This window comes from Heloderma suspectum, chromosome 3 (genome assembly GCF_057233095.1).
Source record: "Heloderma suspectum isolate Gila_16-S chromosome 3, 16-S_ref, whole genome shotgun sequence".
Lineage (NCBI taxonomy): Eukaryota > Metazoa > Chordata > Lepidosauria > Squamata > Helodermatidae > Heloderma > Heloderma suspectum.
The window spans coordinates 249,440,312-249,467,919 of NC_139460.1; the positions used below are offsets into that span (position 1 = coordinate 249,440,312).

Consider the following 27,608-nt stretch of genomic DNA (forward strand, 5'->3'; position numbering starts at 1 on the left):
AAAGGCTGTTTTGTGTTTCAGACCAGTTGGAAAAGATTTTCAACTCATGGGACCCGAGTATTTTAGTAGGCATAAGATCATCTTGAAATATTATCCTTAAATTAAGTGGTAATTCTTTACTATTACATTGGTAAAGGTTATTGTTGAATGGAAACAAATATTGATCTGAAAGTTCCTAGGAGATAAAGCTGAGGAAATAGGAATAATAATTATGTTCACAAATTCACTCTAATCTCAAGCAACCTATGAATTTTTTTTCTTTCAAATAGCATGAAAGAGCAGCACAAAATTCACAGCTTTGATCTTTTTCTGCTCAACAGAAGAAGTACCGTCAGCATCCATATGCTTTGAAGTTTACCAGTATTAAAGACACTCCTGAGATGATCCAGGCTAGAATTAGTTATAACCAGGCTGTGGATGTAAGTTATAATGTATATACATTATGATTATAAGAGTGGTATCCTCTTTGAACGACCTGATTGAAGCACTGGCTTTCTTTCTCATTCCCTGTCACTGAGATCATTCCCAGGAACTGAAAAAGCTTGTGTTCTAATCAGGTGAATCATGCAAAGGCTATTTTTAGATAGAGTGGAAACCTTCCATCCTCCATTGAGCCCAATGGGAAACACGCATAAACAGATGCAGATGCATTTCCAACCATATCCTAACTCATACAGTTTGTATATTAAATATAATCTTTGCAATTTATAATGAGATCAGTGCCATATAATTTGGGAGACCTTTCTTTTTTGGGAGGTCCCAAATGTAAAATAACAATGATTATGAATATTAATCTCAGCGTTTCACACATGTGATGGTATTGACAAAGATGTCCCTGCAGTCATCTTTGAGCTCACTCATGAAACTGCAATTATGGGAATCACTGCATTCCCATATGGCTATGTATGCAGGTGCTTCTAGTTCATAGAGGATTATTTCCATGTGGTTGTGGCCATGGACAAGCTCAAGAACACATGCATGGAGTGGGGGGATGGCTTGTCACGCAGTATTAGTGCCACCAAAGCACTGTTTATTTATTTGAGAATTTATTTACAGGTCTTCATCAGAAAGGATCCCAGGTTGGTTTACAATTAAAACATGAAAAATAATCAAAATAAATACATCAAAATAATACATAATAAATAAAGCAGCAGAGTAAGAGCTAAATGCCTAAAATGCCTGGTAGACTTGGGATGTTTTTGCCAGGTGCCTAAAAGACAATAACTTAGGCAGCAGGTGAGCCTCCCTGGGGAGAAAGTTCCACAGATAGGGCACCATGGCCAAAAATGCTGGTCACCACCCGCCTTATTTCTGATGTCTTTCCTTCTGGTTTTTACTTTGGTTTTATTCTGTGTTAAAGTTTTAAAGGTTTTATATGTTATTATGTTATATTTTGGGGGTTTAACTTTTGTGAAATGCCCAGAGTTCCCAAAATGTAAAAAAAAGTATTGACTATTGGGCAGTAAAAAAAAAAAAAAGTAGTCAGCCAGCCAGCAAACAAGCAAGCAAGCAAAAAACCACAAACGTATACCAGGGCCTGTGCAGGAGAGCACCTGCTGATGACATTAACACCCGGGTAGATTGATATGGAGGGTAGATAGTTCTTTAGGTACCTGGTCTTTAAAGGTCAACACCTGCACCTTGAATTGGGCTCAGAAATGAACTGGTAGCCAGTGATGCTCTTTAAATATTGGCATGGTATGGCCCAAGTGACCTGTCCCAGTTAGGGATGGGCAGATTCCCTACCTGCTGCTGTGGGGGGATCTGCCTGTGGGGGAGGGAGGCGATCCGTTCCTCCCCCCGGAATCCTGGCCAGCCAGCTCCACTTCGCGGTGATTTTGTGGAGCCACCAGCCGGCTCCGAAGCACCAGCAATATGGCTGCCATACTGTATTGCTGGCTAAGGGGTATTGACTGCAGATGCAAATGGCATCCACTACGCCATTTGCGGCCTTAAAGGTCTTAGTTTAAGGTAAATGCAGCCGTAAATGGCTGCATTTAGCTTAAACCAAGACCTTTACGGCCACATGGCATACTGGATGCCATTGGCGTCCCTGCTTTTTTTTCATGCGATAGGCTACGCAAATATTTGCGTAGCCTATTGCATGAAAAAACACGGCCGCAAATGGCGTAGTGGACGTAGTTTCTCAGTTGGAGGGAGAAGAGGGTAAAATGCCTCCCTGTAGCGAAGGGAGACAAATCTGATCCCCCACCCCACCGAGCTCAGAAGCAATGACCTCTGTTGATTCAGAGCACCCCATTAAGTTAAATGGGCTTACTCCCACGTAAGTGTGCCAAGGGTTGCAGACAGCACAATCTTACATTTTACGTCTACTCAGAGGTAAGTCAGAGGTTTCCTGGGGGCTGTGAGAAAAGAGTACAGCAGAAGTTAAGCTATGGAAACAAGACCCCCCGCCCGCTCCTTTGCACACATGCCGCTCGCTTTGCACAAGTGAGGAAGGCACGTCAGTTCAAGCCACATGTCTGCCATGTAAAGGAGCCCTTCCTAATCCCGGAAAGAAACTGAAAGTAGGAAGCTCCGGAAAGGATGTGGATTTTTGCAGTTTTTTTGCTTAATGTAGAAACACCCTCAGTCTCCCAGGACACTCAACTGCTGATCTGAAAGTGCTACTGTCCTACAGAGGAATTTCTAAGGAAGACCCCAGTGTGCAGCTGATGAATTAGAACTTGTCAAGAAGTTTGATTCCACCTATTTAGGCTTGAATTGGGAGGATGGTTTCCTGACTCACTACAGATATTAACTTAGTAATAGTAAGATGGTTATGCTAATCACCAAATAGATCTGTTGTGAATTGCTTTTGCTTATCATAAGCTTTTCAATGAATTGTCACAGACTGTATGTTTTGAAAAATCATCTTCACAACTTATCAAAAAGTGGTCAGCGAAAAGGCCAGGCACATCTCTGTTGGAAGGCTGTTCCAGATTCTGGGTGCCACAACAAAAAAGGCCATAGCTTTAGTACCCATCCCAATAATCTGAAGATCAAAGTGCTCAAGCAGATTCATATGAAGGGAACTGATTAGTAAGATTGACAATAATGGATGTTAGTGCTCTGCATGAACCATTGTTGGATATCTAGCAAGTGTCTTATACAGTATTTTTCTGTATTTTGCAGAGGCTATATAAGGAGCATGGAGAGAACATAAAGCATAATTACACCCAAACAGCAGAGCTTCCTGAGATATTTCAAGCTAAACAAAATGCTCTGAATATCAGTGAGGTAAGATTTTCTTTCAGGCTATATCGTTAGGGATGTACGAAACTCACTTACCTTTGCTCTGTCCCTCCGCACGGAATCCTCGACGGGGCGGGGGGAGGCGATCCGGACCTCCCCCCCGGAATCCTTGACGGCTAGCTCTGCTCTGCAGCCAGGCCGCAGAGCAGCCGGCCAGGGCTGTCTGCAGCCGGATTTCTGGCCGCGGACGGCCTGGTGCGGACTCAAATGGCGGCCGCCATGGTGGCTGCCATTGCCGTCCTTGCAGCCAGCCATGATAGGCTACGTAAGAATTTACGTAGCCTATCACGGCTAATGTAAAAAACCAAACAAATACACGCAGTGTACGCAAATAGCGGCACTCACGGCAGCCGCCATTTGCGTGGCCTATTTTTCGCTGACTTATCTTATGTCAATATTGACGTAAAATAAAATGGCGAAAAAAAAGGGGAACGCAAGTAGCGTAGTGGAAATAGCAAATACATAGGCCAGAACAGCGAAAAATAAAGGAACGCAAATAGCATCCACTACGCTATTTGCCTTCCCCTTTTTTTTCGCCGTTTTACCTTACGTAAATATTGACGTAAGATAAGTTGGTGAAAAATAGGTCACGCAAATGGCGGCCACCGTAGCCGCTGCCATTTGCGTACGCTGCATGTGTTTTTTTAATTTTACATTAGCCGTGATGGGCTACGTAAATTCTTACGTAGCCTATCACAGCTGGCTGCAAGGGCGGCAATGGAGGCGGCAGCAGCCCTGCTGCGGTTGGCCAGGAGACCAGCTGCCACCGCTGGAGCCGCCGCTGCCACCGAATCTGCCACCGCTGAATCTGCCCCAGGTAAGTGCAGTCCCGGGGGGATTCTGTGGGGGGCAGGGGGGGCAGGAGGCTATTCCGCCATGGATTCTGGGGGCCTCACTGGAATCCGTGGCGGAATTCTCCGCTATCCCTATATATCGTACAGGGACATCATTAACTCCAAGAACGTATTGGTCCTGGGGTCTTCTTTACATTTGCGATAGCTACTGTTGATTAAAAAATAAGATTTGGATTTTTATCACCCTGTATCCTGAGGGTGACCCTACTGATCTGCTTAAACTTAACCGAACCCTACGCCTGTGTACCTTTGTCCCCTCCTTTACTTTCAGTAATGGCAGCAGCACAGGTTTGTATTGTTGGCCTCTGTTGCATTGACAGAAAGACTAACAGGATGCCATGGAACAGCTGAGGAGCTAGGGCTAAGCTGCATTAGCATTTTTGTGATTTTCGAGGCAGCAGCAAAATCTGCAACCAGATTGTAGGGGAGGACTAACCATTAGCAGTAGTGGTGACTGATTTCTTTTCTTTTTTAAAAAAATCCTGCTGCTATAGCTGGTGGCAGCAGCAACAGCAGACTTCCTTTTTGGTGGCTGACCGCCATTTTCTTTACCTCAGAATGCCCTGGATGCAATGTCATTCTGGAACATTGAGGGGGAAAAATGGCAGTTGACACAAAAAATGGTGGCCCCACTGGCAGCTGCCATTTTCTTTTGTGGGTGGCCACCATTCCCCCCACACCCACACACGCAATGCCCTGGAACAATGCTTTGTTGGGGCATTTTTGGAGCAAGAAGATTACCACGGTGTGTGTGTGTGTGTGTGTTTCTCTACCAACTATTTATTCCGAGCTGGCTGCGTGTTGAGGTCGTTAGGGATACATGACATCGTGACAACAAAGCAGCCACCCCAGAGCTTATCAGGGAAACTGGATTTCCTGAGACTGCTTAAAGTCCTATTCTTTTCCTCAAGTCAGGTTCTCCTCAGTATAGTTGCTGTGTACCCCAACCCCTGCACTGACCTCGGGTATGCTAGCCCTGCCCAGGGGTGTTCCTTGACTCCAGTCAAGGGATGTTTCCTGTCCCCTGTGTTTCCCAGCACAAACCAATTAGTGTCTACTCAGAAGTAACTTCCATTGTGCTCAGTGAGGTTTGTGCACATCAGAATTTACAGAGATCCCCCTGAATTGAAATACAGATTTTAAATATTTTAAAGATTCCCTGAAGTCTTTAAAGGGCTTTACGGAACCTGTAGGGATGTACGGATCCCCTTACCTGGGGTCTGTGGGGGGGGGGTCCGCAGGCGGGGGGCGGCGATCCAGTCCTCCCGCCGGAATCCTCCCTGGCTGGCTCTGCTCCGTGGGGAGTCCACTGCTGCCAGACTTCCGGCTGTGGCTGGTCTACAGACACAAATGGTGCCCGGCGTAGGGGATGCCATTTGCGTCCCTGCCCTTGGCCGCGATTGGCTACATAAATATTTATGTAGTCTATCACAGCCAACGACAGGGATGCAAATGGTGTAGCGGACACCATTTGCGTCCCTGCCGTTGGCCGTGATTGGCTACGTAAATATTTACGTAGCCAATCACGTCCACTATGCCATTTGTGTCCCTGCTCTTTGCTGTGATAGGCTACGTAAATATTTACGTAGCCAGTCATGGCCAATGGCAGGGACGCAAATAACATCTGCTACGCTGGACACCATTTTGTTCTGCAGCCCGGCAGCGGATGGCTGCGGAACGAAGACGGTGACCCGGACCAGCCGCCGCCAGGTAGGTTCAGTCCTGGGGGGATTTCGGGGGGTGGGGGGGGTAGTCCGTTCTGCCACAGACTCTGAGGGGCCAGATTCCAAAGAATCCGGCCTCATTGGAGTCTGTGGCAGATTGCCATCCCTAGGAACCTGCAATTCTCCGTGGCTTGGTTTATTGCCTTTGGAAGTAACTAAATCACACCTCCTTTATAGTGATCCTGTGCAGCATCGGGTTACAATGCGGGCTGGTTTCCCCATCTTTGTGTTTACTGCTCTCTTTCCCAGAATGAACCCATTAGTGTCTCCTCAGAAGTAACTCCCATTCTGCTGAATGAGGCTTGTCCCCTGCATGCCCAGGAAAATCAGAATTTATGGAGATCCCCCTCAATTGAAATGGCACAGTTTAAAGTCCAAGTTCCCTAAATTCTGTAAAGTACAATCTCGAGGCTCTGATTCTCCATTGTTTGGTTTATTGCCTTAGGAAGTAACTACTTCACACCTTCCTTATAGACATCCTGCGCAGCATCGGGTTAGAAAGGTGGCTGGTTTCCCATCCCTGTCCCCCCCATCTTTCCCAGCACAAGCATATGTGTGTCTACTCAGAAGTAGCTTCCTTTGTGTTCAATGAGACTTGCTCCTGAAAAGCAGGTGCAGCTGGAGTTTCAGGGGAAAGGAGAAAGGGGGAGGGAGGCTCTCTTATTGGTTGAGCAGACCCTGCCAGTCAGATGATGTTCTCTCCAACCCCCACCCCCACCAGGAAGTATGGTCTGTGAAGTGATTTTTACTGGTGCGGAGCACTTGATCACGGAGCCCTGCATGGACCAAAGCGCAGCAAAGCTGATTACATTTAAAAAATCCGGTACTCCTCCATTCGCTTCTCCTTCCGGCCACCATGAAGGGGCCTGTGTTATTGCTGCCACCTTCTGTTGTGGCTGTAAATTGAAGTAAAAAACAAAACAAAGAAGCTGCTGCCACTGATAAAGGTGATTCTCTCCCACCCCACCCCCCATTTTCCTGCCTGCAAATGGGGCTAAGAGGTCACTGCTTGGTGGCTTGTACCCTGAATCCTACCTTTAAACACACTGGATTGTATCCAGACTAAGTTAGCTGAACTTGAATTTAGGTCCCATTGAAATCAGTGGAACCTTAAGTTAAGTCATTTTTTTGGTCCCATTGATTTTAATGGGAGCTAAGTTCAACTAACTTAGGATCCAACCCACTGTCAGCAATGAAGAGAAGCATCAGATGAGACCTGTGACCTTAAAGTGCCTAAAGCAAAGCTGTACCATCCATAACTAGAAAGGAGGGAATGACTACAGGTTTTGTTCTAGGCACGAGTTCATGCATGTGATGTGGGAAAGAACTTTAGATGTCAATAAATGCATGCTGGTCTTGTGTGCTATTTCCAAACAGACTCGCTATAAGGAATCTTGGAGCAAGATGCGAGATGGCGGTTATAAACTGAAACTGGATGCCATTCCTTTCCAGACTGCAAAGGCTTCCAGTGAAATTATAAGTGATGTAAGTTGATTTAATAGCAATAGGGTCTGATATAAAATGGTAGATCTTATCAGAAGCATATTCCTTGGGACAATTTGCTTGGACCTGGGACGGGGAAGGCAGAAAGAAAGCAAACTTCTGATGGGGAAATGTGAAGAGCTCCAGATGATAGCTACAAATTATGTGACTGAATTAAATACCAAATGATTTTTTTTGTCAGTAAGTGAATCCCAGTGTGCTTTGGGATATATAATCATCACTTCATATGTGACTTGTGGATTCTGAATTGGCTATAATTAAATAGGAAAGAAATCTTGAGCATTAGGTGAGAATATCAACCTCGTGTTCAGTGGCATGATAAAGGCAAATGTAACATTAGCAAAGATTCTGAACAAAATTGAAAATAAAGCAGTGAATATCCTGCCTTTTCCCAGCAAAAGGGCACTAACATAAAACCAAGCAAGCATTTTTTGCTGCATGCTTTGAAATAATCTTGTTCCCTCTATCAGAAATAAAGTAAAAGACTATTGGAGGAGCCTGTCCTCTTATGGCCTCTTGTGATAGAACTCTTGGATGTCATTAAAGGACAATTAAATTACTACTACTACTAATTACTTAATATTAAAATGTATCAAACTTTTAATAACAAAAAAAAAAGATAGTTGGGGGCTGTTGGTAAACATGGGAAGGAAGACAAGCATGGACACAGAGAGGTTTGTGTAAAGCTCTCTGTTTTATAATTGTGTATTTTAAAGTTGAAAGCCACCTGGGAGGGGGCTTTTGAGTGCCAAAAGGCAGTATATAAGTGATTTAATAAATAACAAATAAATGAAGATTAAAATTCAACAATGAAAGTGGGATGGGGGAACAGGACTAATAAAACAGTATATAAAATAACTTTGGGGGGAGCAATCCTATGGCCGCTAGTCAGCAGCTAGACAGCCATAGGATATCTGGTTTTCCAGGAACCAACCTCGGAGCTCGTGCTCCAAAGTCGGTTCCCGGGGGAACTGACTTCCCCCCTTTCTGCACTGCCTTGCAGGCAGCGTGGAACAGCCCCGCACTCCATGCTCTGAAGAGAAGCATGGAGCGGCCAAAACTGGGCATTCTGAGGGGCGTTCTGGGGCAGGGAAGGCGGAAATGCTGGTACGACACATCCTATGTGTCATCTGGCAGCCTCCTCCCCCGCTCCGCCTTCCTGCAACTAGACAGCCGAAATCGACAGAAATCGGCTGTCTAGCCGCAAATGCAGGGCAGCAGAAACGTGGAAGGAATGATCTCCTCTGTGCTTCCCCTGCCCTGCATTGGATAGGTGGTCGCCTCCAAGTTCAGAGGCAGCCGCTTATCCCCATAAGATTGTGCCCTGTTTGTTCTATATCAGAGAATGTATGGTAGATCCTGCAAATGTGCAGAAAAAGACTATTGAAACATTACATGCCAGGTTCTTATCCTTTATTCATTTATTTAACCATTTTAATTCAGTGGCACTTGCTCAAGAAAACAGTTAATTAATATAGGGTCCTGAAGTTGTTACTTAGAATTGCATTTAGCCACCAAACTCTTCCAGTAGTAAGGCCTGAGGTGCAATACACACCTCAATACAGCAGTGTGAGTTAACTATTATCCTATGTTATTATAGAGGCTTTGACTTCAGGTGTAGAAGATTCTGATAACTGACTGGTCTTACTCATGAATAAATGCTGCTAGGATGTACAGGTCATGCTGTTTGTCTAACATTCATCTTATTGTTTAAAAAACTATTTGGCATCCTTAATATAGCAGAGTAGGCATTCACACAGAAGTACCTAATCCTTTTAATCAGTGGTCCATTCCAGTGTGCCAAAAGTCATGTATAGAGCTCATATCATCACTCCTTACACTATTACAGCTTAGTTTGACCCATAGTAATGGGCTGCAAGAAATGGTATCCATCAGTCATGTGAGATGACCCATCATAATGTGATAGGAAATTGCATTACATTATATTTTCAAAGACAGATTCATGTGCCTGAAACCATAAAACATAGTTGGTTCTCATAACGTTCCTCATGCAGATCCTGATGTCTTGGTAAAACAGAGTACATTTTAATAGGTATAACTTGAAATTTTAAACCCACAATCTGCTTCTAACAGAATGTACCTATTTTAATGCTGGTTTTTGGTCCTGTGGGAAAGTGGGCATTTGATTGCTTCAGCATACCTTCATTTAAAATACTCATTTGCTGAGAAGGCAACAAAGCATAATGCAATTATGGGCTGTATGTTTATTTTCTTCTCATATCCTTGTATTGTTTTGTTTCCTTCCGCAGTGCAAGTACAAGGAGGCATTTGAGAAAACGAAAGGTCAGATGATTGGCTCCTGCGGCTTGGAAGATATAAACATTTCTCACTCGGTGCATGCAGCTTTGCTACAGAGCAATGTAAGTAGCACAAGGAATGAGAGAGAAGCAGAGCCCTCTTCAGGAGTTCAACAACTGCAATCCATGGGGGGGGGGGTTGGCAAGGAGGTCTGTTCTAACCCCACCCTGTCTGCCCCTGAAGTCCCCATGTTGATCAGGGTTCCTGATCATGCAGAGCATTTTAACCACTTCCAGCTGAACACAATTACAGTTCCTCTTCAGACCTTCCCCATCAACATGGTGAGGTCAGGGGTGGAGGGGAGAGGCCAGAGTGTCTCCCCTCCAAGAATTAGAATTGTTGAATGGCTGAAGAGGGCTTGTGTACCGACAGGTTTCTACTAAGCAGAGTTTATCATGAAAAAGGAACTTTGCTAGAGTCTTTGAATGATTAATATTTTCTCAGTATACTCACAACAATAATGGAATTTGACTATACATATTCACCTCAGAATGGTTCCTTGTGGGTATAGGAACATAAGAAGAACCCTACTGGAACAGACCAAAGGCCATCTAGTCCAGTATCCTGTTTCTTACAGTGATCAAACAGATGCCTCTTGGGAAGCCCATAAGCAGGATATGAGGGCAATAGCCCTCTCCTGCTTTTGCTCCCCGACAGCTGATATAAAGAGGCATACTGTCTCCCATATTAGTGGTAGCATATCTCCATCATGACTAGTAGCTACTGATAACCAGTGTGAGAGCTAGTGTGGTGTAGTGGCAAGAGTGTTGGACTGGGAGCTGGAAGATCTGGGTTCTAGTCCCCACTCAGTCATGGAAGCTCACTGGGTGACTTTGGGCCAGTCACACACTCTCAGCCCAACCTATCTTACAGGGTTGTTGTTGTGAGGATAAAATGGAGAGGAGGATGATAATATAAGCCGCCTTGGGTTCCTTGCAAGAGGAAAAAAGGCAGGATATAAATGGAATAAACAAACAAACAAACAAATAACCTTATCCTCCATGAATTTGTCTAATCCCCTTTTAAAGCCATCCAAATTGGTGGCCATCACCAGATCTTGTGGTCTTTGGGTATGGGAGCTCTACTGCATATTAGGGTATCCCCATTCACTTCAGTGGAAGAAGCAACTCTGTGATGATGAACTGTGAACTGAATGAACAAAGGTGATTGCATAGAGGTATGGATCAAGATTATTCATAAGAATTTCGGAATCACGCTTGTTTAAAGATATTAAATTGCTGGTGGAGCACAGATAGAGGTAGATGACCTAATCTCTTGGGGCTTGGAATTCCACATATGAGGACTGCACTGAGAAAGCCCTCTTGTGGATTGCCAGCAACTGGGCCTCTGAAGGCAATGGCACACACAAGTGTGGTGCAACAGCTTATCTTAAAGGATGGACAGGTTCACAACATTCCAATTGTAACAGTTGTTATAGGCGGTGGAGAGCAACCTGAAGGCCCACATTTCTTCTGCCTTCTCTCTTCGTCTTGAATTCTCACACCTTTCATTTTTAGGGTCTATTATGGTGAAGCATTACATCTGCATTGATGTTAATGCTCACCACAGTAGTCAGTTAACTACATTTTTCAACCAGGATTAGAAACAGATTTGCAAATGGTGTTGTGAGCTAACCGTGGTTGGTGTTAAGACTGGTGCGGATATAACTCTGCACCAGTATTAACTGTGAATATGAAAGCAATGGGCAATGCAAGAATAATGTGGGAGGAGGGAGAGGTAGGGAGAAAAAAGGAAAATGTAAGCCTGTGAGGGGCTTCTATTTTCCTTACCATGGTTATGGTTAGAAAATGTTACTGGGCCATTATCAGTGAGGAACAATTCTGAAATGGCTAAGAAGCTTATAAAATAAAGTACAAATGTTTACTGTAAGGTTCTCAACTAAGTCACCATCATCATCCAGAGGTCTAAATAATGTTTATACTGTATAACAAGGCTGCCTTTATTCAACTTGCTGTTCCCTTTATATGTTTATTATATTTATGACTTATTCTATAACAAATATTCTTACAGTGACAAATAATAAACAATTAAAACATAAATCAAAAGTTGTGCACTGAATAAATTCAAGAGAATGTAAAGTGATTTCTTCTGAGTATGTTTTGTGTAAACCATGACCTCAAAACAACACTATTCATTCTTTTTATTTCCTTCATAGGTGAATTACAAGAAAGGTTTTGATCATCAGAAGAGCCAGTTCCACCTACCGTTAGACATGGTGAATTTAGTACACGCCAGAAAAGCTCAGTCTTTGGTCAGTGATCAGGAATACAGACATCTCCTTCATGATTATACTCCTCTGTCTGAAGATGTTAGGCTGCAGTGTGCCAAGAAAGCTTATAAATTACAGAGTGAGGTAAATTAAGTGCTCCATACAACCTTTAACATATTGAAGTGACTTTGTGACATAAGTCAAACACTGCAGGCATTAACTTGAACGATCAGCTCCTCTTGATTTATATGCTTTGTAATTCTCTCTCTCTCTTTCTCTCTGTCTCTCTCTCTCTCATCTATCTATCCTGTATATTTACTTAGTGTTCAGAAACAGGGTTTTTGTACAAGAATTTGCCTTTAATTGTCTTTCCATTTAAAGTTATTTGGGGAGGAAAAATCAGAGATAGTCTACAATCTTCTTATAGACTTTTTACATTAGAATTGTCTATTTCTCTCCGTTTGTCTTTCTGCACATATATATACGGTGGGTGAGAAAGAGAGGGGAGGATGGGGGAGGGAGATAGAAGGTTTTGTGTTTGCATGAACACAAAATATGCAAATACAATTCCAATATGGTTGAACGATACAAAAATCTTAGGTAGCAGATGTTACTTCTAACGAATGTATTTAGATTACTATACCGCCTCTCATACTCTGTGTTGTAAATTACTTTTGATTGGTTTCCTGTAGAATTTATACAGGTCTGACTTGAACTTTATGAGAGGAGTTGGCTGTATTGTACCAGGGGCCTTAGAGATTGAAGCAAAGAAGAAAGCTTCTGAACTCATCAGCGAGGTAACAAAAGAGGGTTTTAATTTCTCCACTACAAACAAGGGTTTGCCAGATGTCTCTGTAAAACTGGGCTGGCAAAGTAACTCCCTGGATTAAGGGTGGGCTCTCTTCCCCACCCTCTCTCTTTATTTGATCACTCAATTCATGTCCTGGTTGAACTGAATGGAGTTCAAGGTTTTGCAGACCTTGCTAACTACTTTCAGAAACTTTCTGTTCTGTAATCAGGACCCAAGTGGTTGGTACATTAGGGTGATCCTTTATAGAAGGAAATGTTCCTTTCCAGATGAAAGGGACCCTGTGTTAGATATAGAATTACATTTGTCAAAAACCGAGGTGGCTCTACATAAGCGGCCTGGAGAGAGAACAGCTCCTTCTCCCCATCTCCCCCCTCTCCCTCCCTCCCTCCCTCCCTTTAACAATCTCTCACATTTTTCTCCGGAGCAAAAGGATGGGTCCTGAAATAAGGCAAAGTTTTATTCACACATCTGCCCCAATCCTGTATAAAGCCTCGTGTCAACCTTTTACATTGAAAGGTTGTGCACAGATGAGGAGAGTTGAACCCTCCCCAGCTTTACATCCCCTTGCTCCAAGGCTTCAGGCTCTTTTTCTCCCAGTCTGCCTCTGATGCCAGGCTGGGGAAAAATGCTTTAAGAAGCAGAGGTAAGGCTGGGGAGGGGGGAAGAGTTCAGTCCTTCTTTTGTTTTATATATGGCCTCAACTTGTGAATAAGCATACATTTCTAGTCAGATCCAATTTGGCCCCATGTTTGGATGTTGCCAGACAAGCCTTTTATTGTGCAATCACACTGCTTTATTCACAGAATTTTACAGGGCTCCGGATGATTATCTTCCACTTTTAATCATTCCGTATTTTCCCTCCACCTCTTCTGTCTTCTTTCGTACTGCAAAAAATCCGTTGAGGAAGAAAAGACAGAATTGCTGCACAGTGCCTTCTGATCGTTAGCGCCAAAACTCGTATACCTGGAAACGCCCTTTATAAACAAATCTGTAATGTTCTCAGATGTCTGCTTTGTTTCTCCCCTGCCCACTTTTTAAAAAAAAACCCAAGCACATACAAATTAAAGCTTTACACCTGTTTTTTTTGCAACCTCTGCCTATAAACAGTTCATCATTTCTGCATACCACTGAAGAGCAAAAGGCCCACTGGTTTTAACTGAGCTATGCTGTACCTCTGGTCCGGATTTCCCTTAAGTTCCCCTGATGGCTGTTCTGTGCATCACATCCTGGCTCATTCATGTGCTTTGAACTGGGTTGTGGACTCACAAGCCATGGATCTAGAAGATAATTATTTTATCTATAATTCTTTTATCTTTACTGTTCACTGCTCTGAAATCTTTTGATGTGCAGCGGTATATCAATATTGTAAATAAATAAATAAATAAATCTAACCACACTTAAATTGAGTTCTGCAATGCATTCTCAAGAATTTGATACTTAGAATAAAATCAAATTTAGCCAGAATTTTCACTTCAAAAAAAAGAGAAAAGTTTTACCTAATGTGAGAAATCAAATGGAAAGGAAGCACTGTTGAACAGGGCCCAGCTCCAGGTTTAAGCATGTCCTTGGCTAAATGCCTTACATGGGCCCCCTCCTACATTGGTGCCCACATGGCCATGGGTTTACTTGACGGCAGTGGCAGACGTAGTGTTGCTCCAGTGCATTCTGGGGAATTTTAAATGCCAGCTTATAGTTACCTGGCTCTGGTGTGGATATCAGTGCCGGTGGGCCCTGCTAGCCTGATGGGAGCTGGCAACTGCCCAGAGGTGCCAGGTGGTGGTACCAGGCTTGCTGGTGAAGTTCATTCTTGATGTAGAATATTTGTGAATGTCGGTCAGTACCAGTGACACAAAGGGAATGTCACAGTTGGATTTTGTCATCAGACATAGTAAACAACACTTTTTCGGTTTGTTTAGCTATATTAATTTTGATAGGCATATTTCCCACAGTGTTCTGAGGGCAACGGGCGTGTTTAAAAACATATAGAATGTAAAAATGAAGTCTAAACAAATATGAACTCAGTTAAGCCAATAGCTAGCTATATATTTCATAAATATATTTATGTGGTATGTAGTTGTGAAGCAGCAATCATGATGTGTTCATGAATCAAACTTGGTATAGAAATGGCATCATGAAGAAGGTTGAACCTGGCCCATCTTCTAAATCATGAAAGTGCACAGGAGGATACAGAAAAAAGCTTCTCCTGCATGTAAAACTACTAGGAGAAACAGCAGAATGGAAAAGGCGGTTGTCACCTAGTTGTCACATAGTCCTAAATCAGCCTGTTACTACACACGTGTGTATATAAGATGTATATCCCTCACTTTCAATTGAAAGATTCGCAAGGTGATTTACAAGAGATTACACACACACACACACACACACACACACCCCTACACTACAGATACATACACAACTCAGTAGTCCTTAGACCTCTTGGCGATAGATAGGGCCACAGTATGCTTCCGTTCTGTTCTGCAGTCCCAGCACAACTGGGCACTGGAAGATTGCAACCCCACCTACTAGAAGGAAATTTGCAGATATGCCCTACCCGGCGCCAGCTTGTCTGGCTGAAAGGGGGGGGGGCATTGCGGGCAGGTGGGGTGATAAGACATATGGGCCTCTGATTGGTGCACCCCAGTCGCACCACCAGTCAGGGAGGAGCGGGCCGAGTTGTCTTAAACTCGACCCCCCTCCCTATCTCAGCTCTTTGGCGCGACGCAGCTCCCTCCCACCCTCCCCTTAGCAGTGTGGGTTTTGCCGGTTGCCCCTTTGGGAGCCATGTAGGAATTTTTTGGCTCACAGCCAGATTGGCCTAGGACTGTGAGTCTTTTTTGCCTACGTCACACTGTTATGCGGGTTGTGTGTGTCCTGTAAGGGAATACAGTCTATATCATCGGTCACATTCCACTTGGCGGCTAGGACGGGCAAAACAGGAAAGGGAGTAGGGATGGTGTGCATGCAGAGGCACCTTATGGTGACAGGTGACGCCTGAGGCCCCCCGAACGGGTTGTGCGGCTCGGCGGGGGGATAAGTGTTGCCTGGGAGACCAACCCTACTCACTCACCCAGGTGTTGTGCGGCACCCGGTTGGGGGTGACACCGGAAGGTCTACCCCCCCCAGAAGGGGCAGTCCGGAGGGATGGCGAGATCGACGCCACCCCTCAGGCTGGGTGTGTTTTCGCCCGAGAAGTGCCAGCTAGCCGCTGACACAGTTAGATGCCCATCCTAGTTACCCCTTTGCAGATACTTCAATAAACGTGGCCCAGTTTTCAACCCAAGCTTGTTGTCTGCGTCTTCTTTGACCCATCTCCGCTCGCAATATATATTATACCATCTTAAAGAGACTAGTCATGACATGAGCACGCTTCAAAGGAGCTCATACCAGCTGGGCCTTATGTTTATGGGGGTCTGCTGATTTTATTAAATAGGCATGAATCTAACAGTGATGTCGGGGCAAGGGATTAAACTCACATAGAGGTCAAGAGACCAGTACTTTTTGCAGGCATTGCAAACCGCTAGCTCAAGCATGAATAGCTCTCAAAATGCAATGTTCTTATCTTACAATACAGCTTAGCTCTTGCATCCCTCTTTCTTTGTGTGTGAATTCAGAGTAAATACCGTCAGCAGCCGGATTCCTTCAAGTACACATCGGTGACAGACTCTCCTGGCCTCCTTCATGCAAAATTCAGCAATATGATTGCTAATGAGGTAGGTTCTGCTAACATGGATCAGAAAATATGCTGTTTAAAATGCAATGAGCTTGGGAGGGAGAAAGAAGCACACTCTGAGAAATAGAATACATCAAAAGGGGAGAAAAAGGCATCATCGATTTATCCTTTAGCATGGTTAGATCATTTTTTATTATTCCCGGACAAACATTTAGTATCATTTTGTCAATCAGATTGCTCCTTTAAAACAAACCAACAGCATGCATATATATATATATATATATATATATATATATATGTATGTATATCAGAGCAGCTATTTGAGATGAATTCGTGCAACTAGCTTTCTTTTTGTACTTGAAGGCAACTATAATGCAAAGAAGTGCAAAGAAGGAGAATACTAGGAGGACAGTCTTAGTGATGGTTAATGTCTATGGTGCTGAAGGATTCGTCTAGGAACCCACTTAATGCACCGGAGGCCAACAATCTTGTTTCTGATTTTTCAGGAACATTCAGGTGGCCCTTGCAAATTCATGACACCATTAAAAAAAAAATCAAGACCACATCTGGGAGCTGTCATGCCCCAAATTGGGAACTTTGTTTTTAAAAAAAATGTTCATGGCATAACTATATTGAATGTTCCTAGAGATGTCATCAGGGCTGTAAGAAACCAGGGATGAGACCTGTACCTATTTCAATATCATCCCCCATTACCAGAGCTGTATTTATTATTGCCAGTTTAGAATCTGGGGTTGAAGATGTCTCATACTTGTGTTTAACAGAGGCAGTGTTTATACTGGTAGATATGTAGCACTTAAGTAACTTAATTTTGTTAGGGCTGCAATGTTTAGTCAATTAACGGGTTAGCCACATTTTGACTGAGTACACCGGTGCCCCAAATGCATTGGAAGCAGGTTTTTTTTTTTTTTAAAGATTATTTTTAATTTATTTTTAATACAAGTACTTATAAAAACTGCAAATGCGGTCTTGGACGAGGCTTTCCACCCTGCACAAGAGAAAAGGGGGAACTCTTCTTCTATAATGATGCCCGCTTTAATTGCGTTAGATAGTCACCATGCATTATTTATTTCTGTGCTTCTGTGGCTTTCCCACACTGGAGGCATTCAAGATGAGGCTGGACAGCCATTTGTCGGGGATGCTTTGACTTGGATTCCTGCATTGAGCAGCGGGTTGGACTCGACGGTCTTATAGGTCCCTTCCAACCCTACTATTCTATGATTCTACTATTCTATGATTCTGTCTCACAAACACAATTTGTTATGTGTTTGTGGATATTTATAGAGGTTTCTAGTGCAAGCCTAACCGGCAGATCAGCTGGCTGGAGGGGGTCTGGATGGAGTAGAACTGCCCCTCCATTGGAAGAGAGAAGCTCTGCCACAGGAAGGGTGTACATCCCCCATAGAGTACTCTGGTAGGCCTGTGGTAAATTGCCAGTGGTAGGTCTGAAAACATTACTATCTGGAGACTGGAGGTGGACTTGGATCTCCTGAATCCAAAGCCCCTTTGTTCCCTGGAGAAGTCCCAGGATCTGTCCCAACAACTACACCAGCCTGGAGCTGATATTAATTCCCCTCCCCATTGGTTTCAATGAAGGTCCGCTGGGCCTGTTTGTGGGAAAATCTGACCCTCAACTTTCCACCCTGGCTGGCATGAGCTAGCAGGGCTTTGGAAGTGGTGGACTGGCCATCACTTCACTCCACCTCCCCTTAGGATTGCTCTGCCTCTGTGAGAGAGCATATGTGGTTAGACTTCTCAGGTCAGCCTTCCCCAACCTGACACCATCCAGATGTGTTGGATTGCAACTCCCATAATTCCCAGCCAGCACGGCCAAGTTAGGGAAGGCTGTTATAGATAAAAGTATTCAGTGTGAAACACAGAACTCTTTAGGACAGTTTCTGCAAAACTATCTATTTCAGGATTCTAATATAAATGTATTGAGTACTTTTTCATTTAACTGAACAGTTAGAAGTATAGCATGATAAAAACGATCAAAGGGATATATTGTTAACTGCACTTAAAAAAATCTATCCTAGCGCCTCTACAAGGAAGCAGGGGAGGATGCTTTGCATCACTACACAGTTACCTTAGGCCTCCCTGAATTTGAAAGGGCGAGAATGAATGCAGTCAATGTCAGCGAGGTAAGTGCTCGGTGCTACCCTAATGCTCTTTACCCCTAAAATAATTGGACATGACCCTCCTATTGCCCGCAGGATAGGTGTACAGCCACAGGCACTTTTTATTGGCACTTGTAAGAAATTTGAACGCTGTTTTCTATATTTGGCACTCTTAAGGAACTGGCTGCGGATTATTTGTTTATTAATATCCGACTGCTCTGGAAAGTTTTGCCTTATTAACAAGTTCTTGCATGCATTTTATCATCTATATGGCATTTTATATTTGGTTGCTGTTGCATTTTTGTGAGGTTTTGCGGGTTTTTGCACCTGTTATACCAACATTTTAATTTATTGCTATTGCAGCCGAGTTCTGCTGATGGTTTTTGCTAGACTTGGTAAATGAGTTGAGACTTCTTAAAAATGCTGTTGTTATAGTACTGTCTCTTCTAGTGTCATGAATTGTTAGGAACTGAATTGTTCTGATGGCTTGTTTATTTTAGTAATGATCTTAGTTATTATGGAGTGATAGCCAACACTGTGTGAGTGGAAGGCAAGTCACACAATGGATCTTTTCCTTCCACTCCTCTCCCCTGCAGTCCCCCCAAAGCCCCTCCAGAGGGTAGGGGGTATCTACTGAACATTGCAGGCTGTGTCCCACAGGGTTGAAATGGGAGAGGGGGAGTGGTAAATCATCTAAATAGCATGGAGTAATCTTGCACTGGTCATGCAATGTCCCTGATTCTGGTGATTTCCCACAAGACACAGACCACAATGTTCTGTAGGTCCCCTCAGCCATCTGGACAGGCTTTGGGGGGGCATGGGGGGGCTACACTGGATGTTAGGACTCTTAAGCATATTAAACCCAGACTCCATTTCAAGGAGACTCCATTTCAACCCATACTCCAACAATAGAAGCAGTACCATTCCCACCCCCTCCCCATCAACGATGACAGCCCAGCACTTAAGAATGTTTAGCTGCCCCTCCCCACCCCCAGTTCTGGTCCTGCCTTTATTCTTGTCAGGGCCTGGCTTGATGAATATGTGGAGGCAGGGGTCCTTGCCTTGACAAGCTGGTCATGGCCTCCTCATTTGCCCTGTGCCGACCGAGAGGCTGAGTTGGGGGTATATTGTGTATGATTGATGCCCAAAGATGTTGTTCAGCCCCCATTTCAAAGCAAATCAACTTGATTTGCACGTCCTTGGACCAACATGTGGGTCTGAACACAGTTTCTGTTATTGCACTTCTGTGAATTTTGCGATGCAGTTTTTGGCGTAAAAGAATATAGGAACATGTGTGTGAACATGCAGATTTTTGGACAAAGTACAGTTGGAAATGTATCCTTGTTTGTTTGATGTAATCCACGTGTTTGAAAATATGTTTAGGAATGCATATTTTGTGAGAAAATGCATTTTAAAAATATTTATTTAAATATAATTTTATTGTGCAGATGTTTTTTTTTTTAAAAAACCCCCCACACAGATTAATACGGAAACAAGATGGCTCAGAATTAGGAATGAACATGTGGAGCTGATATGGACCAGGATCTGTTCATCCCTAGCAAATGCCCTGATCTGGCTCACGATTGTTTACAGGGCTGTTTACCCCTTATTCTTCCACACACATTCTGTAAGGACAAGGTCATGTCATAGCTGAATAGGGAATTATTCTTCATTTTTATTGCATTGTTTTGACTACATTTGATTTTCTAAAGTCTTTCTACAACTGATAAAAAATAATATCTCTAGATGTGAGGTGCTTTACGAACTCTATACAACAACCAGAAGAAAGTTCCTTTTGTTAATTTACTTGCATTTTAAAATTTAACCAAGAAATCTAAAGTTGCCATTTCCACTTTAGGCAAAGTACAGGGAATCTTGGCATAATCTACGTGCTCAAGGCTACAAGCTGACAATGGAAGCAATCCCTTTCCAGACTGCCAAGGCCTCAAGAGAAATTGCCAGTGATGTGAGTTGAATTATGCAGCCTTCCATCTTGCCTAATTTTTGTTAACTTCATGTAATATATTGTCTAAAGCAGATTTTACTGAATTAAAGCAGCCCCATAATCATGTGAGACAAGGATGTGAGACAGAATATATTACTTATGAATGAGATTCTTTGTGTGAATTAAAAAAAAAAGAGTCATTGTTAATCAGAAGCCAAGCCATGCTGAAGATCTTGCAATGGGAATTGCAGAAGGAAAAACTATCTCAGAATGCTCTGTTTCAATTTATTCAGAACATGAAAAATAATATCAATCCATGCAAATACTTTATCCATTTCTTTATTTCTTTGAATATTCCATTAAAACAATAATGAAGAGAAATATAAAGTTAAGAATGCATGGATGTATAACCTTTAGAGTATTGGTGTGTCCATTTAGATGACTTTCTGCCTTTAGAGGCCCAACGTATACCAATATATTCAGAGATACTCAGCACCTCAATTGAATTCTCAACTTTTCTGAAAAATGCCTTAAAATCAGGCATTAAGGCTACACTGAGCAACACCAGAAGTTGCATGTGTGCTTAGGGTTGTCTGGTTTGAGGCCAGCGGCAGTGCTCATGACGTCAGTGAAAAATAAAAAGGCATGTTCAGATTTCCTTATGGAGAGACTTCAGTAAGAATCTCAGCTTCTCTTTATTGACCCATCACTGACTCTTTGCTGTAGGGAAAGTAATATGTGATCCAGACTGTTTCACATTAATTTGAACATGGTTTCTCTCATATTGTCCAATCCATCTCTAGAAAGAATAAGGGTTCTGGTTGGAGCAATACCACTTTCAGATAAACATGGCCTGGGTAATGCTGTACTGCGTTTATTGGAACATAGCACTTCCTTGATGCCACAATAAAAACACTGATTCTGCAGTGTCCATACGAAAAACAAACTGTATGATCCAATATAGCCTTATGACAGTGACAAAACTCTTCATTTCTTCTCCTTCTCCTCCTTCTACTTCTACAAAGCACTCATTGTCTGGCTTTAAGCCTCTAGTGCTGCAGTTCTGCATGCCTACCTGGGGGTAAGCCCTATTGGAACTCAGTGGGACTTACTTCTGAGTACACATGCATGGGAGACTTGTCCTGGGGAAGGATCATAGATCAGTACTAGAGCACCTGCTTTGCATGCAGAACGTCCGAAGTTCAATCCCTGACATCTCTGGGTAGGGCTAGGGCGGCTCCTCACTGAAACTCTGGAGATCCACTGCCAGTCAGTGTTGGCAGTAGTGCTGTGCTGAAAATTTCTCCCACATTTTTGGACCGTTCTCATTCAATTTAATAGAAAAGAAATTGCTTTCAAACAGAAATTCAGTGGTGTAGAAAATCTCAGAGAAATTCTCATGGGTAGGGTTTGGGCACTTACCTTATTTAAGGGATGGCTGAGGAGGGTGTGTGAGGATTCTGTCTTTCATTGCAGAATCAACTTGCTGGCAGCCTGTAGGCTCTGCAGCTTCCTACACTTCAATTAGAGCCCAGGGGAAAATGTAATGAGGCAATTCCCCCCATAGGACTTTTTCAGATCAGGAAGCACAGGCAGCCTGGGTGGCTGCAGAGCAATGGGGAAATGTGTAATGTGGCGGGGTGGCGGGGCAGGGGGAATCACACATAGCTCCCTCGGCTGCCTTGCAGTGATTAGGTAAGCTCAAAAACATCACAATAAATTATAAAACACCCTGAGAACGAGGCAGAACAATGGGAGCCTCTTTCATGGGGGAAGAAAACTTTCAGGAAATTGGAGGACAGATTTAGGCACAGCACTAGCTCCACCTCTTCTCTGGTGCTAGACACATCACTAGCCCCATCATACCAGGCTGCCAACACAAGTGAAGCTGTTGCCACTAGCAGTGGCAGCACAAAAACGCCAAAACTCTTACGAAAAAGAAAGAAGTTGTGCTACATCCCCTGCCAGTGGTGAGCCCTACCTATGAGAAACTGTTGGGGATTTTTCCTTTCCCTGGAGAAATTTGGTGAAATTGTGTCTCTGTCCACAAATAGGCTGGAGAATTTTGAGAGATAATTTGCACAAAGGTCTGGTTGACAGTACTGGGCTTGATAGACCAATGTAGGGAAGTACGAATCCCTTACCTTGCTGTCCGTGGGGGGTCCGCTGTGGGTGGGGGAGGTGATCCATTCCCCCCCCCCCGAATCCTCACCGGCTGGCTCCGCTCCGTGGCGATTCCGTGGAGCTGGGGGCAGGCAGGATCTGCCGGCGAGGACTTCATGAGGGAGGTGGAGGTAGGCGATCCGATCCTCCACGGACTTCGGGGGAGCAGATTCAATAGAATCCAGCCTCACTGGGCTCTGTGGAAGATTTCTCCGACATCCCTAGACCAATGGTCTGGCTCAGTGTAAGGCAACTTCCTTTGTTCCTATTCTGTTAAAGGGATAAAACTTCTCCTGTTTCTTTTGGAAGATGCTTGTTCAGAGCCAGATGGTGACATATTAAAATTAAAGGAAACATGTAAGGCCAAAAAGAAAAGAAAACAGAATACCAGCTTTCTCTTGTGTTGAATTTAATATTGAGGTTCTCTTTTCCATTTTTTTCTTTTTAGTTACCTAGGCATACTTTTTTAAGGATCTAAAATGCATGCTTTCTGATGACTTTTACTGCATGTTTGCAAGCTAATTAGTGTTGTTCTTCTCCTACACAGCTTCAATACAAGCATAACTTTGTTCAGGAGAGGGGGAAACAAATTGGTGCCAGAAGCATTCTGGATGATACCAATCTGCTACACTGCTTGTATGCTGCTAAGTTACAGAGTGCACAAGAGTACAAGAAAGGCTCCAGGGATATTAGTTGTCAGTACAACCTGCCTTTCGACATGGTCAACCTAGTTCATGCCCGAAAGGCCCAGAACCTAGTGAGCGACCAGGATTACAGGAAGAGACTGCATGACTATACCATGCTTCCTGAAGACTTGAGGATGAAGTGGGCAAAAAGAGCTCACTTGTTGCAGAGCGAGGTAAGGCGGGATACTGCATAGCCCTTAATGCCAATAACTCTTGGCAGTGTGACAGCCTGACTATAGTGCCTTGTGACTGCAAACAACAAAATGGCTTACGGTAGATCAGGACAATGTATTGCTATGTTTACTCAGAAAAATAAAGAAGGCTGTTTACGTAAAAGATGTGTCTGCCAAATTCTACACATCCCTGTGTATTTTCGGGGTTCTGGCTGATTACTGTACTCAGAATGTTACTGGGAGTTCAAACAATAGGCTATTGTTAAATTTAGAGCTCATAGGAAAAGCTTGTCTAGCTGTGCACAAATGTTTCAGGAAATGCCACTGATTGCAGCCCAGGCCTAAATGAAAGCACAAGTGTGTCGCATCTTGTTTTTCCTACTTTACTGTATCCGTGGTATAACATACCAAACTCAGCTCTACATTGGAACTCGGAGGAGCGCTGAATGCTTTATCTCTTATTTATTATTTTTATTTATTTATTTATTTATTTATTTATTTATTACTGTTATATCCCGTCTTTTTTCCTCCTTAAGGAACCAAAGGCTCCTTAAGAGCCTTATCTCTTCAGTGAAAGGTAATGTGAAAATGGAAGCGTTTCTGTTGGCTTCTGCTCTAAGTATAGCAAATGTACCAAATGCCGTTGTTCTTTTTCTGCCATGAGACAAAGGTGATGGGTTGTGCAAAGGTGTTGTACAAATTCCAAAGTATAAAGCCATGGGTCTTACCTATTGTGTTAAGAGGGTACCTGAAACTTTTGTCATATCTGCTTTGATAGAGGAATGGACCTTCACACTTGCATGTTTAACTTCCAGATAGCATATTTTAAAAGGACACACTGTTGAAAGTTTAGCTAGGTTTGCATCAATTTTTTTTGCTTCAGGTCAGAAGCATAAAGTATTGGCCAGCTCTTCTTTCGGTTGGTCTCCCAACTAAGGACCACTTCACACATCACATACTTTTAGCTGTACACCCAAGATTTTTTAAAGAAATATGTAAAATGTGCCTGTGACAAACAAATGTTTGCAAATATATGGATTATCCAGTTGCAGTCATCAAAGGGTGAACAGCCATCAGTTCAGCCTTGTGCCTCTCCTAAATTCATCAGTTCCTGTTGATAATATCAAATCACATTACACTTACCCAAGCACCTGAATTAATCTGTCATTCCCGCTTCCTTCTAGCCTGCTATTGGAAGTGGAGTTTTTACAAGAAACACATCAAAATATTGCTATGCTCTTGAGAGACAGAGTTAGTCTGAATGCTTGTATTGATTTTGGGCAAAATACTTTGCATCCATGAATTGGGGCATTTGCATAAAATACCTTTGAAAGGGTGCCAGTACCAACAAGTTATATTACTTTCTGCTTGGAATTATATTAATTCAGTTGTGGGAGCTTCTTTTGTATCTTTTAGATGATACATTATTTAATTCCAAAAAGAACAGATGAATGCAAATATGTTTGGTTTGATGTGATGATGTATGCATGGAAAACAGAAAAAATTAATATGTTAATACAAATCAGGGAGTCCTATCTAGATAAGGGGAAAAAATCTGATAAAGCCTAAAGTGTTTTTGTTTTTTATTTGACAGCTTCGCTACAAATCAGACCTGAATTTCATGAAGGGGGTTGGATGGGTGGCTCTGAGATCCCCTCAGATAGAAAATGTGAAGAAAGCTGGAGAACTCATCAGCGAGGTACTGATAAATCTTTCATGGGATGGTACGTCTGTAAGAATTGTTTACCATCAAGACTCCTTGTTACATGACACTTATGGATGTAGCTTAGCATTTCCTTTTGATGTGGGAGCCTGTTTATACAACGGGCATACATTACGAAAGAGCAGTACACAAGATAGGAGTCCACCTGTGACAGCTTCTACCTTGAGCAGGAGACTCTAAACAGCAACAACAACAACAACAACAACAAAATCACGTAGCAATAAATAATGGCAGCAAACTCAGCAATGGAATGCTAAGCAGGGGAGACAAAGTTTTGAAAATTGCATGCTTAAAACTGACAGCAAAATGGAAAGCGATTTATCCTGATCAGCGTAAGTTATTAATAGAGAAAAAAGCCTGAACTGTAGTTTGGAGATCAATAAAATAACAGGATGAGACAGAGTACACAATTCTGTTTGCCCAGACAAAAATATTTTTTTCTGTGTGCTTCTTTGCCATAATATTATTTGAATCATACTGCTCAGTTGTACAGTAAAGACAAGTACTGCAAAGGAACCTTTCCCCTGTTTATTTACTCAAGCTACACAACAAAACCTACTGGGGATCCGTGGATCCAAGTAGAACATATTTCGGTTAAACAAGCCATTTCATCAGCTGAGACACATATACAGCAAATGTCTCTCAGTGTTTCTTAAGTGATTTCCTTTTTGTAAAGCTATATAACACACAAAAATCCATTATATCACACCCTGTGTTTACTTACTATAGTGAAAATGTTCTTTCCATGTCTGCTATCACTAACATGCAATCTTCCTTAATATGATTTTAAAATGCAGCCTTTCTTGTTTTCTATTCAATTTCTAGACAAAGTATCGTCAAAAACCAGATAGTCTGGGGTTCACCACAGTGACAGACGCCCTGGAGTTCATCCATGCTAAGAATAGCTACATTCAATGCAATGAAGTAGGTGAAGAATTGATTATATTGTAGGTCATAAACAGATTATCCTCAATGCCATTAATACTAATTAAAACCAAAGCACTGGAAAAGGTGATTTAGCTGTAAATGGCTAATTGCTGTTAGCCGACGGTTGACAAATCTGTTAAAATTGCAGAAAACACATGCAGTCACATCACATACTCTGTGAGCTTCCAGAGGCATCAGATGGTAGATCAGATCAGGATTCCCCAGTCTTTTTGGATCAGTGGAAACACTTGGAGTGTTGAGAGAGGGTTTTGAGTGCTCTCACAAAATAGCTACCATGGTGGGTGTGACTGGTCATAAAACACCCATTTCCAAGTAGGCAAACCAGTGAGTCTAAAAGAAAAGTAACTTGCCTAAAATGCTAACTAGAAGGCAGAGGTGGGTTCTTGAGTTTCAAAACACAAGGAAAATTTACAAATTTTCAAATAAACAAAATTTACAAATAAACAAAATTTACAAATCAGTCTGTTTCCCGCCTCCCAGCTGAGCAGAGCAGAGCAAGCTGCTCCAGCTGGTCCAGGGACTACAGAAGCAGGCAAGCTCCCAGAGAGCGAGCGAACAGAGCGAGCGAACAGGGGGAGCAAACAGGAGTTGGCCAGGGGAGTTGCAGTGGTTGAAGAGACAAAGGAGACAAAGGAGACAGAGGCTAAGAGGTAAGTGGGTTGCAGGAAGCCCAGGGCGCTGCCCTTTATCCTTCTGACTGGCTGTGAGCTCACCAGGAGCTTCTGAGAGCTCCAACTGAATTGGAGGGGTGTGGCCTGAGTACTCCCAGCAGCTGACTGGGCGGGAAGCTTCAGTCTGTTTCCCGCCTCCCAGCTGAGCAGAGCAGAGCAGAGCAGAGCAAGCTGCTCCAGCTGGTCCAGGGACTACAGAAGCAGGCAAGCTCCCAGAGAGCGAGCGAACAGAGCGAGCGAACAGGGGGAGCAAACAGGAGTTGGCCAGGGGAGTTGCAGTGGTTGAAGAGACAAAGGAGACAAAGGAGACAGAGGCTAAGAGGTAAGTGGGTTGCAGGAAGCCCAGGGCGCTGCCCTTTATCCTTCTGACTGGCTGTGAGCTCACCAGGAGCTTCTGAGAGCTCCAACTGAATTGGAGGGGTGTGGCCTGAGTACTCCCAGCAGCTGACTGGGCGGGAAGCTTCAGTCTGTTTCCCGCCTCCCAGCTGAGCAGAGCAGAGCAGAGCAGAGCAAGCTGCTCCAGCTGGTCCAGGGACTACAGAAGCAGGCAAGCTCCCAGAGAGCGAGCGAACAGAGCGAGCGAACAGGGGGAGCAAACAGGAGTTGGCCAGGGGAGTTGCAGTGGTTGAAGAGACAAAGGAGACAAAGGAGACAGAGGCTAAGAGGTAAGTGGGTTGCAGGAAGCCCAGGGCGCTGCCCTTTATCCTTCTGACTGGCTGTGAGCTCACCAGGAGCTTCTGAGAGCTCCAACTGAATTGGAGGGGTGTGGCCTGAGTACTCCCAGCAGCTGACTGGGCG

The 27,608-nt window shown here is 43.4% G+C and overlaps 1 protein-coding gene across 2 annotated transcripts in view; it reads left to right on the forward strand.

Annotated features, from left to right (window-relative positions):
* The window catches only part of NRAP (nebulin related anchoring protein), an 89,523-nt gene that overhangs the window by 43,944 nt on the left and 17,971 nt on the right, over positions 1-27,608 (forward strand). For both annotated transcript variants that reach the window (XM_084846178.1, XM_084846179.1), the window contains exons 26-37: positions 321-419; positions 3,136-3,240; positions 7,211-7,318; positions 9,607-9,717; positions 11,832-12,029; positions 12,578-12,682; positions 16,308-16,406; positions 18,421-18,525; positions 20,360-20,467; positions 23,157-23,468; positions 25,063-25,167; positions 26,017-26,115. In XM_084846178.1, the coding sequence (XP_084702304.1) occupies positions 321-419; positions 3,136-3,240; positions 7,211-7,318; positions 9,607-9,717; positions 11,832-12,029; positions 12,578-12,682; positions 16,308-16,406; positions 18,421-18,525; positions 20,360-20,467; positions 23,157-23,468; positions 25,063-25,167; positions 26,017-26,115 (1,554 nt within the window). The remainder of the gene's footprint in view (positions 1-320; positions 420-3,135; positions 3,241-7,210; positions 7,319-9,606; positions 9,718-11,831; positions 12,030-12,577; positions 12,683-16,307; positions 16,407-18,420; positions 18,526-20,359; positions 20,468-23,156; positions 23,469-25,062; positions 25,168-26,016; positions 26,116-27,608) is intronic.